General features: G+C 33.0%; 1 protein-coding gene across 3 annotated transcripts in view; it reads right to left on the bottom strand.

Annotated features, from left to right (window-relative positions):
* The window catches only part of LOC123691068 (NAD(+) hydrolase sarm1-like), a 49,295-nt gene extending 37,645 nt beyond the window's left edge, over positions 1–11,650 (bottom strand). The window contains exons 1-2 of one of the 3 annotated variants that reach the window (XM_045635286.1): positions 11,119–11,650; positions 10,446–10,654 (exon numbers count right to left, since the gene is read on the bottom strand). In XM_045635286.1, the coding sequence (XP_045491242.1) occupies positions 10,446–10,654; positions 11,119–11,629 (720 nt within the window). In that variant the 5' untranslated portion in view covers positions 11,630–11,650. Of the gene's footprint in view, positions 1–5,033; positions 5,591–10,445; positions 10,655–11,118 lie in introns of those variants that run through there. The other 2 variants (XM_045635287.1, XM_045635288.1) reach the window with 2 other exon arrangements.
* Between the last annotated feature and the right edge of the window lie 3,012 nt (positions 11,651–14,662).

The following is a 14,662-nucleotide window of genomic DNA, read 5'->3' as shown; positions in this document are numbered from 1 at the left end:
ACACTATACTGATTCATATCCTAATTCCTATTGAGAGCAGACTCATTAAAAATTGAAATGTTAATAATGGTTATCCTCTGTGGTTATTATCTATAGACCATTCAGAATGTACGTACATTGTAAAAATATTTATATTATCAAATGTTGTTTTGTTGTTGTTGTCGTTGTAGGTATGTGTAGAACCTAGTTAAAAAAATAGATTATTATCTAAAGATTTTTTATGCCTCATTATAAAAGTAAAGCAAATTGATCGTCTTGTAGATTTTCTTATTATTTAACGATCTCAATCTGTTATATTATAATTTGTTAATTAAATATTTAAAATATTTTTATAATCCGTTTAAAGCGATGACTCATTCATTAAAATACGGTGAAACATCGATAGCACCCGTAGTTATAGTTCTTTACAAATCCTGTTTATAAAAAGTATAATGATTTTAATATTTAAATATTCATAAATATACGTTAGATACGTAAGCACTGATCCAAAGTGATCATCGTCATCCATTATAAATAGATCGAACCCGCTTGCTTAAACATCATTATCACTTTGCGAGATTGTCGCGGTGAATCATATCTGTTTATAATATATGACATACCTACTCGTTTGCTAAATAAACAGTGTAGAAATCATTTCTTGAAATTTTCGTTTTGCTATCAACAAACCATCATAGTTTACATAAAATCTTAGTTCCGTGGAACTGAGATTTACGTTTACGTTACACCTACGAAAAAAATTGGCCAAGAGCTAATGAGTCTTTTCCAGTTTGTTTTTTCAATGCTAGGTAATATAGAGGTTCTGTGGGACTAATAAAATTTATCTAAGTATGACCTACACTGTCACTAAATAAATCAAATGCGGTCTGATATTCACGCTAAGTCTTAAAAAATATTTCAGACTTTTTGCGACTATGAAACTTACAAAATCTCCATTAAGATTTTTTTTTATTAAAATTAACTTAAGTCACAAATGAGTTAATGGTGCGAAAATATATCCATTTTTGAAGATATAATCGCGTTTTTATTTCATTGACTGCTGGGGTACATCTACCAAGCCAAAGTAAACAAAAAAACCAACAACAATATGCAAACTAAATCGTCTAACATGCATAAGCATTACTGACCTCACATTTAAGACATTTGTAGGTATTTTGAACTTGGAAATAAAGGTGTGCCGTCTTAAAATACCATGCATAACAAACCGTATATGTAAGACCACATTTGTGATGATACGTCACGCATCATCGACCTATCGTCGCGGTACGTACGTTCCTAGCCACAATATGATAACATTTTAACTTTTAAGTACACTGAACGACACTGATCTTTAAAATATTATGACTATGGAGGCCACGTGCTTATAAGAATTTTTATTGCTACCTTATTTGGTTCTTTTTAAACAACTCTAGTTTTATTTATTTATATAGGTGCGTATTGTGATTTTGGCTCTTTACAATTTCTCATACCTTCAATGATTGAGTTATCTGATGTTTATAAGAAATAAGAAGGTCAAGGAAGTCAGTGACCTGCATTGATTAATAGTTTTATTATTCTCCATATTAGTAACACAGTTCAATGATGTGGCTTTACGTGGGTTTACTATGGAATGCGTATTATTAGAACATTTTTTATATTTGAGATAAGCATAATTAGTTAACTAATGGTTACAACTATTTGGATTATTCTTAGATACGGAAAATTATTCGTTTTCTCTCTCAGAAATATGTAACAATATTTACCTAGGGATTCCTACGAGTAGAGCGAATTGCTTATTTGATAAGGTTTTTGCTCTTACACGTTGATACGAATTGTATTTATGTAATAAAAACAAATAATATGAGATTTTTGTAAATTTTATCAAAAAAAAAGAAAACACATTTTATAAACAATTTTGGTAAGTATGTACAATTAATTATACTTATTTATATATTATATTATTTAAATGCTGTTTGTATAGAAAACTTTAGGAATATGAATTTTTTGCATTCAGTGTGAATCAAGAGTTATCTTCAGGAACAAAAAATTTAAAATGACTACCATCTTGTATCTAAAACTGACAAACCCACCTTAGGTAAAAAGTTATTATAATCTGTATAATTTAGTGATAAAATAATTCTATGCGAGCGATGCATTTTAGATATGTCTAGTCTAACTGTTCCATTTATTATAGGGGATATATTATAATACATATGTTCTGTAGGTATACCGCAGATCTCTGTGCCGTTCTGAGATGTTTCCGTCATCACACAATCATCATCAATGCTACCTTATTTTAATTTACACAGCAAACCCAGATTATCCCATATTGTTATCAACAGTACCGCCAACACAGCACTAATAATGTGTGCCTTATCACTTCACACCACAGTCGCGAGCAACCTTGACAACGACACGCGATTTGTCCAAGCAACAAGGCAACAAGTGCATACAACGTTGGAACTACGCAATATTTATAAATATTCATTTGTTTACTATATAAATGTAAGATAAAATCTGGGGGAAAATATAAGGGGACCTTTTGCAACTCTACAAGATGGTGCGTGGCAGGTCCTAGCGTGGACCAGAAACAATTTCGTGGTACCTAGATCCTTCCTTAATTTTTACATTTTTACTTCTGTAAGTGGTGATATATTCATATTAACGGATAAAACTGAAGAGTCTTTGTAACGTTAGCTGTTAACATTAGATCTAATAATTGGAACTCTACATATTATAAGTGTTTCTTATTACAAAAAAAATTTGAACCAACTAATTTTTTCAAGTATTTGCTTGGTCTAGTACAATAGGTATGGGTCTCTTGTACTAGCAAAAAGGATATTTCATAAAAGGGACTACGTTTAATTGTTAATTGGATTAATAAAAAAATAGAGTAGCGCGGTAAAAAACATTTAACGCTGACAAAATCACGGTCGGACACTAGCATAATAATAAATCACTAAATAATTACGTCACAACATAAATATACAATGGAATGTAAGGTAATTCATAAAAATCTTCATTATCGTCTATTACATAGTTGATAATCCAACATATTTTGTTTTATGAATCAATCCAAACTATACCTACTTACATCAAAGGTTTTCTCATTATAAACTATTTCTTGAAAACATTACAACAAAAATAGAATTTAATGCTAATAGCTAATGAAACAAAGTAGCAAAAACAAAAACTTGAATTCGTATAAAATCTTACGTGAACTCGGAATCGCGTTTATTTCGGGAAACCGCCTGGAGCCGCTCCAAAAGCGAAAACATAATCAGATCCCGGTCACTTTCCTCGCTGACTCAACTACAAAGTGAGTAAGATTAACTCTCCTGACGAATCTGCACTCCTGGTACTCGCGGAGGCGATTCAAGGGAAACGATTCATTTAGATAAATTCGAATCAACAGCTAAATTTAAAAATAAATAACTATCGTGAGAAAATTGATTTGGGAGCCTATAGGTATAGGTTATAATTAAACTGTAGAAAGCTACGAATTAAAAAACAGTTTCTTTTCCGCTGATACAAATGTCAGCCACTTTTCGATACGTGATGCTTGTGTAAATTTTTCATGACGTTTTTACTGAGGAGTGAATGACCTGGCGATCCTGTTTGTACGGTGTTCTTAATATCGAAGAACATTGGCTTTTCTACTGTGTTGTCACACTAAATAAAAAATATATATTGTAATCCACTGAATAAGAACATCAATGACTTATCTATACTTATATTTATAGGTGAAGAGTTTGTTTGTTTGTTTGAACGCGCTAATCTCAGGAACTACTGGTCCGATTTGAAAAATTCTTTCGGAGTTAGATAGCCCATTATGATCAACAGGAGTGGAGCACTGCGGGTAAAACCGCAGGGCACAGCTAGCTTATAATATTGCTGCCATGGATGAGGGACTATGGAAATTTATTGCTCAATTAAACTTTGAATAGGTTACAATGTTCATATACAATGTGCATATTTAGACTAGGTAATTGTGGGATATTCTAATTTAAGAATGAAATATTTATTTAAAAGCAAAGGAAGACAACTCAATTAAATGTCATTGCATTTTATTTTATTAAATAGGCAACAAAACTTATAGTTATTTGTAGGTGTGAAATATAATAAATAGAAACATTAGGTACCACTGACATATATAACTTTGTTGTACTTAACAATAATTGTTTTATCTTAATTGTCCAATAAAAATAGAGATAATCAATCCTTGCGTATGATTTGCATGAATGAACATTAAAAAGTTAATGTGTATTCAATATTCCATAAACGATGCTTAAGTATCTCTAACAAGCCGATAAACCTTGCTGGTTATTTAGATATTTCCATTGGAATGACGACATTGTCTTTAGCATGTATTTTATCGTTTTAAAATTCTTGACACGGGTCACCTATAGATATATCAAATTTTAATTAAATCAACAAAACTACATGGCTATTCGAGAATCCTTGACTAAAATCAATGCACATTAGATCATCACCGAAAACCTGTCTCATAACTTAAATATTATACACTAATATTGTTATCAATATTGGGAACCGATAACGCATTTTAATTATCCATGCAATATCACATTCCCTAACTACTCTATGTTTAATCAATACCACGCTGTACATACCTATATTTTCTTTTTAAAAATAAGTATTTCATGACGTGATACTTTATTATCTGAGTAATAACATCTGCGAGCGCTAATAATACATGTTTGAGTTATTGAGATATATTATAATAGATAGAATAATAATATGGCACAACTATTTCTTACGTTACTTTGTAAACGACTACATACAAATATTTTATTTTTTAAGACTATAGCTTATTATCTATACTTAAAATTTATTGTGATTATATGACCTCTGAAAGCGGCGGAAATATAGATTTAATTAAAAACGCATTAGCTAGACCGACAGATATTACCGACATAAAACAGACCAGTTTCAGTGAGGCGGGCCGATTGGTTCCGTTGCGATAAGAGGATTAGATCGTTCCGGTGGCAAAACAAGTTCATTTGTTATTATGAAGAATATTAACTAGTGAATTTTACCTGTCCGAAAAATCGTTCTCTTGCAGACGCTATACTCTCGCTCCGTGGTGATTCGCTTTTAGGTATATCAGGTGAGTTCGGCTGGGTCATGTTTGGTTGTTCGGAAGCTGGGACTTCTTTGTCAGATGATGCTAACGTGGTTTCATTAGTGGTAACTTTTTCTTTTAGAGCTTCTTTTGGGACAGACCCAGTATCGGGCTGCCCGTTTTGATCTTTTTTAACACCTCCCGTTTTTCCGTTACTCTTTTGATTGTCCGCTTGCTTCTTCTTGCTCTTCTTCTTCTCCTTTTTCGGCTTCTTAGGTTTGCCTTCGCGAAGACGGTCACTAGCGCAGCACTGCACATTACCCATGTCGAGTTGCGAGCATTTCGCGGTTACTCAGTCGGGAGTCGTTCGTTTGGTCGTTCGAGACGCGTCGGCGTCGGCGCCGGCACGCAGAATGAAAATTTCGCGTCGTATCTAGCGTTGCGGCGCCCACCCGCCCCAGTATTTTCTCCGAAAATCTTTAGAATAGAGTTAACCGCCAATTACGCGGATGGCGTCCGCGAAGGATCGCACCCGAAAGCCAAAGCGCGTGCCGGCCGCGCTGGCGTCATCACTCGCCCCGGCCCCCGCTCCGCAAGGTCAAGGCGCACTTATTGTTCCTTCTGGCCGACCGACCAAAGCGCACTCCAGATATTCCAAACATCAACTAAAGCAGAGCCATTAAGTGGAGCTGCCGACCATTAAACCACACTATCACTGACGAAGCCACTTTAGATGAATCGATCAGCCAATGTTTACAATACAGCTGCCACGGCAACGACAAACCGAACACGTAGCCAGTGGCAACATGTACATACGTAGAGCAGGAATATTTAATATCAAAACTATATTTGGAAATTGTTCCAATGAAATACAATGTAAGTATGAGTAGAGGCTGTCAACGGTTCTGTTATTGTAACCGGTGTCAAGAATCAAGATGCGCACGTGCTATGCAGTTATATGTTTGTAGTTATACGTTTGTATTATAATGATCCTACATTTGCAAAACCTGTATTTTAGTACGCGTATGGATTTTTGATATCATGTAAGTTAGTACTTAATCAAAAATATTATTTAAAACAATTTCAACAATAATAATGTTATAACATTATGAGCTCTATTTTCTCTTTGCCGTAGCCGAGTTGTATTAAATAATAATAAAACAATCAAGTCTATATACGAAGAATTTACAGCTGTTGACTGAAGTGCTTAAATTACATATCAAAGTCAATATACGATGTTAAGAATATTTTTCGTTAAATTAAAAATACTATTATACGAGAGATCTCGTACGACGAAGAAAATTTAGGGCGCCGGCCGTCGATGTCGCAACCTCTGATGAGTCGAAGTAAACTGGGCCATGCCACGCGAGCTTTTAACGTGCTTTACTTTCATCCGACCTCTCTCACACCGATATGTAACCGAAAAATAATATTCTCTTTCAGAAACAGCAATAAAAGCATTTACCTCGTAACCTTCAAGGAGGTTGATAAGGTTACAACAAGTTACTTTCCATTTCGCCAATATTTAAAATTATACGCTTACATAATTTGAATATTTTTAGATAGTAAAATAAAGGTTGTTACTGTTAAATGTTACTTTTAACACCCAGTTATTGTAATTAAATATTTTTTTAAAGGAAAGAGGGAATCGATGGCTAGGCGACGATCCATATACTTAATAAAGTAGATATAACAAAGAGCAAGATGCCACTGACATGGCCTTACATTTCATTACAATTTAGGTGAAAGATGAAATATTTGAATTTATATTTTTGGTTTTATGGCATTCAAATGAATGATGAAATATTTACCATAAAAATCCATAATTATCCTGAAACAGTGAATTTAATCTATACAGGAGAAGGAAGACAATTGGACAATAAAAGAAAGAAAACCCCAAAAGATCCATTGGACAATAATACAATAAAACCAGTTTCCCAAATAAGGATATCTAGCCGTGCATTACTACATCTGATTCCCAAACTATTCATGTGAAATTAAAACACAAAAATGAATAATTTCGCACCTCCACCTCTTTTTCTTCTCTATAAAAACAAGAAAAAATTCCGTGCACAATAGATGTAAAATTTATCGCTTACGTTACGTTTTGCCCTTCAATCTTACAAAAACCCGTGTGCTTACATAACGTTTAACAGTTGGTACTTATACTATACATACAAAGAATATGTAAATCGAAAACAGTCTCATGAATATTCATATTTTATATGGCACTGGTTCAATTACTTGATAATGATACATTGTCCTTCTATAATATTATTTCTCTTCGAGAACTACAAGTCTACAAAGTGTTTAAAGTTTAGAAACCGAATTTTTAATTGCAAGGTTTTTTTTTAAAAAACATCTACATAATATACGTACCTACATGTTGACAATAGGATTGTTGTAATGACGTTTCAAAAGTGCTTCTCGAAGAAGTCTAATTGAATAAATAAGTAAATGTTTGAATTTCAGTTTGATTTTATCTTTTCTTACAAAAAAGAGCGTGCCGAGCACACGTATCAGATGTGAAACTTTTATGGCAATATTCAAAGATAACAAAATCGTTTCCTTACGACGTTTAACCATGACGTTTTTGTCGTGACGGTAATGTCTATTTTTAATGAGACTCATTTTGGCAATTAATAAGACAGGTAACTGACCGATCTTATGCTACAGTACCACAAACTTAACTGACCCGATGAAAAAAACTGGAACTACGTGTCGCCAGTAGTAAAATCGACATCAGTGACACCGTCACTGGGTCAGTTAAGTTTGCGGCACTATACATTCAGTAGACCGTACATAATAATTAAAGCAAATGAATAAAATAAATAAATAAATAAATAAAATATCCTTTATTGAATAATTATGTACATTAATGGACGACTAAGATCCGTTAGGCAAAAATAAAATACAAGAGTTAAGGTAAAAGCACCTAATACGGAGGTATTTCGCAACATTTGAAAGTAAGTATCAAAAATAAGCATTTGTAAGTCTTTCTAAAGGTGCCAAACCACTTTATCGTTAAAAGTGGAACTTAAATTTTGTATTGCTGTTGAGTCTATGTTTATTTTCATGATATTTCTTATTTTAAAAAAATATTTAAATAGTCAGGTCGATTTTCCCTAATACGGAGGTATGATTTTGGTCAGAGCCTAATACTGCGGTAGGCGGCTCCTAATACGGAGGGTCAGAAATTATATTCATTGAAGTTCCGTACAAATAATATTTGTTAAATAATAGGAATGTGTTAGTAAAGTAAATTGTAAGTTTTTTATTCATTGATCATTGGTTTGATTACGTTGATTCACTATTAATGTCTTTCATTTATGCTTTTAGTTTTATCGAAAAAAAAACACGCATATCTATTCTTATTTTAAGAATCCACAAAAAAAGACACAACACTTCTTATTTATTTACGCAACCCTAAATCTGGTAATTTTAAGTTCTATTATATTAGGGCCGTAATAGGAGATCATATAACCTAATACAGAGTTACCTGGAAATATCTACCACCGTAATAGGAAAACTACTCGTGTTTTTAATAATCCTAATTCTGACCCATCAAAAATTCGATAAACAAGAGAATGTAAATGCTTAATCAAATGATAGCAGTTTTTTGGCTCAGATGTGTCAAACTCGAATCAACAGTTATACAAAATAAATGATTTGTGATACATTAAAATACACCTTCCTATTTTTACCCCTTCTAAGAAACAAACATTTTGTACTCAACCGTTTTCATATTTAACTGGATTTCTAATTAAGAACACATACCGCAGAATATGGTTTCTAATTTATCAGATTAATAAATATTTCAACTAATCTTGGAATTAATTCAATAAGTAAATAAAATGAAAGTTATAAACAATTAAACATGCCCAGTATTTTTCCTATTTCGGAGTTATGCCACCGTATTAGGATTAATCTATAAAATTTGTATCGTATTACGGCGGTATTTTATTTCTTATTTTTTGGGTAGAAAATGACTTACAAATATGAAACAAGCTATTTAAATAGTGAGTGTAATAGTAGGAAAATGTAATAAACAATACATACACAAACTTGAACGGCTTATTAATACGAAAAACTTAGCTTATAAATATTAGTGTACTTACTTTTGTTGTTTCGCGTTTGTATGGAAACACCTCTCATGTCGATACCGTTACACAGATTGATTGATCTTGTTGTGTTGTCTATGTGCTATACTTGCAAACGTTATTTAAGTCATGGAGTAATAAATTTGGAATAAATAGCTTACGTTTTGGTGGACTTAAAATTTATAAAACAGGAATAAAACTCGAAAATAGAAATACCACCGTATTAGGAAGCGATTTTGACTACCGCCGTATTAGGAGCCTTTACCTTACATTACATTACACAGTTATTGAAATAATACAAAAAAGTATCAATTTAGAAATCATAATATTAACGCAGAAGCCGGGCATAAAATGCCAAGATGCTGCTACCAAAATTCGTTAAAGCATTTATAATCGAGTTACTAGAAGTAAAAAGAATATTCCTAAATCTAGCAACGCGATGCCTGATCAACGCATCGAGAACCGGCACGCGGGCTTCCGCGAACATGCTAGACGCGCTACACCAACGCGGTAGTTTGAATAAAATTCGGAACGAATCATTGTATTGTACCCTAAAAATTCGATAATTTTCTTTTTTATACCTTGTCCACAGTTGTGGAGTATATAGAGGGGTGCAATAAGCTTTGAACAGTAATATTTTTGCATCTCTTTCGCACTTATTAAATATAGAACAAGTTTTTATATTGATGATAACATGTAGTAAGGAACCCGACATGTCGAAGAATAAAAAGTTCGACGACATGTGACATCCTTCAACCCGCACTTGGCCAGCGTGGTGGATTATTGCCTGTACCCTCTTACGCGTCCCAGCAGTGGGAACATAGGTACCTATATAGGCTGATGATGATGATATTTAGTGAAGCTCAGAGTAATAGTCAATCCTCGAGCAAAATACTTACTAATCATACGATTTGAAAAATCAATGTTACAATCCGGTGGAAGGACATCCACAAATTCTAATCTGAAATTATGTGGAAGCCATAAACAAAGAACTGGCGCCGCATTCGTCTCATGCAGCGTAGGTATATATTTATTGATAAAATACTGTTTCTGTTGAAACGATTTACAATGCAAGTGGCGAACACGTAAAAAAAAAATCGAATACCTCAAACAAGTATAAACACGAATTGAACACCTCTTTTATCGTTCGGACCGTCCTCTCGGTTAAAGGAAAGTACTTACGTAATTTTAAAAAGTTCATTGTGTCATAAAATTTTATGCAGATGTAAAATAAAATACTTATAAAAGTAAACGTTATTAATTCCAATCAACGTCAGCTTACTTACCGTGTCACTATCGCTTTCCTCCGTGGCAATAGTTACTCCCTTGTCCAGTAAAAATTCAGCGTCAATCATTTCTTTTTCAATTGCAGCCACTTCATCTTCAAGAGGAGGTGACGTCTGCAGTTCCTCAATGCTGGCTGACTGACTTTCTGACGGCAGAGCTTGACTCGGCATTCTCACAATAAGAGGCCGAAAATTGAAGCGAGCAATTCCTAAAAATAATCACGTATGATGTTAAATACACATTTTTAACTTATCTACGAATTGGTCACACAGTAAAATATTATATGTATACTATTAAATTCAATCAAATAATATACCTATATTATTTATCTATGATAGAAATAGAAAACGAAGATTATAAAATATGTTAGGTTACAATTACATGCTGTAACTAAAGTATCAAATGAAAGATATTCAATTAGGGACAAGAATGCAAAAAAATATGGTAACATGTAGTTAAATTAAATTTAAATTTCAAAAACTCAAATTTGTATCGTAAAGTAAATTATTGCAGATAGTGCAAGGTTTTTGTTTTTGTTTTTATATGAATATTTTATGTTTTTTTTTTCAAGAAAAATCAATTACTCCTTTACAAAATCACGATAGAGAGTTAACATTACAAAAGTTAAAAAAAGCGATGGAATAAACTTTTCTTCCCTCAAATCTTGCGTACCTTTAATCTTTGGCGTTTTTGTTAAATCTCTAGCTCCATGTCCAATTTGAGAACTGCTCTGTACTGGTTTGATCTTAACTTTTTGTAAGCCGCTTCCTGGCAATAATGTTGTTATTACTTTCTTAGGTTCATCCACTTCACAGCTTATATTAAATTGTCGAAAAGGATTCTCAACATCTGCATCTGCATCAATATCCAAAAAGCCCTCTTCAAATTGCTCATAATTTTCAACATCAGAGTCAATTTCGCTTCTAGAGCTGTGTAACTTGGGTCTACTCGTATAAATTGAACTTCGTCTTGAACTGGTCGGTTTTGGCTCAGGGGATGAATAACTTCTTATGTATTTGTTCTGTTTCGTTGGTACATCCTGCTCAGTTTCAGATGCCGGTGATGAGTAGCTGCGCGGTAAATGACTCTTTGAACCTTGTAATCTCCGTTGTTGTTGTTGGCAAGTCCTGGTTGCTATCAAACTTCGGTTCCCACCAGTTTGTAGAGGGTCTTTTCGGCGCATTTTCACTTATTTTCACAACGTGTGTATCACTTTGCACTACGTGGTCAACTGAGTGTTAATTAATTTCCTCTTACATGTAACGTGTATGTATGTCCACTTTAAGATCGAATAACAGTATTAAATAACAAGGACGGGAGTGGAGCGCTGATATATTATATGATAAGCAACGTTGAGCACATCTCAGTCACGGGTGTTGCACCATCACATTGTAAACTTATGTCCTTTACTGCTTTAACTCACAGTAACCGTATGCAATTTAAATTTTAAAAAGTTTATGTATTTCATAAAATTAATGCCAGATGAAGAACTAGTTTTAGGATGTCGGAACGGTTATTTTGTAATTTGCAACATGTTTTACTTTACTGAAAGGTGAACACGTGAGTTACAAAGCTTACGAGCGTGTAGTATGCGTGGTTGGACCTCAAGGCGTAGTTACCGCGGTCGTCGAAGAAGCGTAGGCTTAAGCTCTGTAGGTAGACAACTTTCTCTTTAGCGGTGCTTGACGACCATCATTCGAATCAAAAACAACTACCTACTTCGCAAACTTACTATACACGGAACATGGGTTTACTCTTAACGTTTCCGTCTGTCATGACATTGAATAAATATAATTTGAATTACCAAATTAATGCAGTGGTTGACTTCTTTGGTATTTACGGTAATGAAGTGTCATTTCATAGTCAATTTCGTAATGCATTAAATATTATAGGGCCTTATTCATGTGGGTAAATAGTGAGAAAAGTGTAAAATGTACCTACATCAGGGTATTCAGACTTCACGATATACTTAACATCAAATACGATAATTATGTTTCATCTGATTCTACTAGGTATATTATCGAACAAACTTACGAAAAGTTTTGGGATAAAATACTCAAAAATTATTTAAAATACCTACCTAAAATACCTAGGTATGTATAATGTATATGCATACATACCAACCTACCTACCACTTTGATACATACCTACCGTGCACAATGTGGTGCACATTATGATATGTATTATGAGTTATGACTTATGAGCACACTTATGAGTGTTATTCTGATGTAGAATAAGGTGTAGGTAAGTTATATGGTAGGTCTGATGTACCTATAACATAGATTATAGGTAGGTACTATGTTTAACAATACAATAAATGAAAGAAAACCCCATATGAAACTTTATAGAACATAGGTACTATAAAATTTCATCCAAAACCGTTAATTACATTTTGAGCCAATTTGTTACAAACATACCTACCTATTTGAAATTGAGCATGCAGTTCATGGAAATTTTAGCAATCATTTCTAATTATTTTTCCAATATTTTTTATATAGATGCAATTTATTAATGTCCGTCGGAAGAATGCTTTATGCTGTACCTGTATCTACCTACCTAAGCTACCTACATTATGGAATAGATATACTTAGTTGAAAAAAAGAAATATCTAGGTTACCTACCTACCTATATTCATTTATGAAATTATTGTAGGTATTGTCACTGATATTAATTTGATAAGTGAACACTGAACAGAGTTTAAATCAAATCTGTCCGCGACTTCGCGTAAAGTGGATCTAAATCGAATTTGTAAATGATCGGTTACATATAAAACTTATGGGAGTTAGGTAAATACGAAAACATGACTATCATTATTTTCTAATAAATTTTCGCACTGTCTTCATATTATAATTAAATATGTAGTGATTACCTTTGAACAATAATAATTACTCGATATTATTAATAATTATTTTATTACATAGTCTGTCTTGAATCTTCCATGAGTTTTAAGTTTTAACTGTAGATGCGTTCTGCGCAAGTTCTGCGTAATCTCCTATATTACTTGCTCTGTGGTAATCACTATATGAAACGTCATGAATCGTAAACTGTGATCGTAAAGCACCAGTGCAAACTTAGCACCCCATCTATGGAATTTTGGGTCGAAAATGACCTTGATCGTTAGGTCCCCGTTAGGTCCTTTAAGGTCCCACAATTTTTTCGTTAGGTCCCCTTTAGTTTTTTTTTTTAATATTTTTTTAAATTTTAGGTATAAAAAAAGTGCACTTTAGCACCCCATCCATAGAATTTTGGGTCAAAAATGACCTTAATCGATAGGTCTCCGTTAGGTCCTATAAGGTCCCACAATTTTTTCGTTAGGTCCCCTTTAGTTTTTTTTTAATAATTTTTTTTTTTTAATTTTAGGTATAAAAAAGTTACACTTTAGCACGTAGATTGTACTTAATAGTAATAATAGGTTAACTTTAGTTACACTTACAGGAGCATTAGTAGTTTTTCATTATTAAAACATGAATTACTAAATTATTTACTATTTTAAATAACAAAAAAAAAAAATGTTACTTTGCTTATTATCTATGATCATTAAGCGGAACACAACTCTGTCAAAAACAGCTGTTGCCTCTCTTTCGATAATTTAATGTCATTTTGAATTTTGAATTTTTATAAATATTGTAGGTACTTAATTTACAACTTTTCAGATAATAAACAAAAGTTTATCAACCAATCTGTACAATAAGATTACGAGATTCAGTTGATCTTGAATAATTTAATTAGTGATTTGTTGTTCTTTTGGTTATCGTTGTGAAGTGTAATAAATACGTAAAATGAGTGAAAACATAGTGAACTACTATAAGGTATTGAAATGCGAAAGAAACGCTACACACGAAGAGTTGAAAAGGAATTACCAGCGACTAGCATTGTTATTTCATCCTGACAAAACGGACAAAACTGACAAAGATGAAACATTTCTACTCATACAGAAAGCGTGGTCAGTTCTGAGGGATCCTGAAAGTCGCAAACAGTTTGACGCTCAATTGGTATGCCATGACCATTCCAATCTTTTGTTATACGAAACAATCTCATTATCAGAAATGACTTTTGATGTATCTGATGGTGCATACACATATCCTTGTAGATGCAGTGGTCTTTATTATTTGGAAACATGTGATGCGATACCGCCTTCTGTGATAGTTGGCTGTAATGAATGTTCATTTTCAATACAAGTTAATCTGCCCTCATGAAAGACATTTATTGTTTTTAA

The sequence above is a fragment of the Colias croceus genome, chromosome 4 (assembly GCF_905220415.1).
Source record: "Colias croceus chromosome 4, ilColCroc2.1".
In the NCBI taxonomy this organism is placed as follows: Eukaryota; Metazoa; Arthropoda; class Insecta; order Lepidoptera; family Pieridae; genus Colias; species Colias croceus.
The sequence above is the reverse complement of the archived record's forward strand: the minus strand, read 5'-3'. Positions and strand labels throughout refer to the sequence as shown.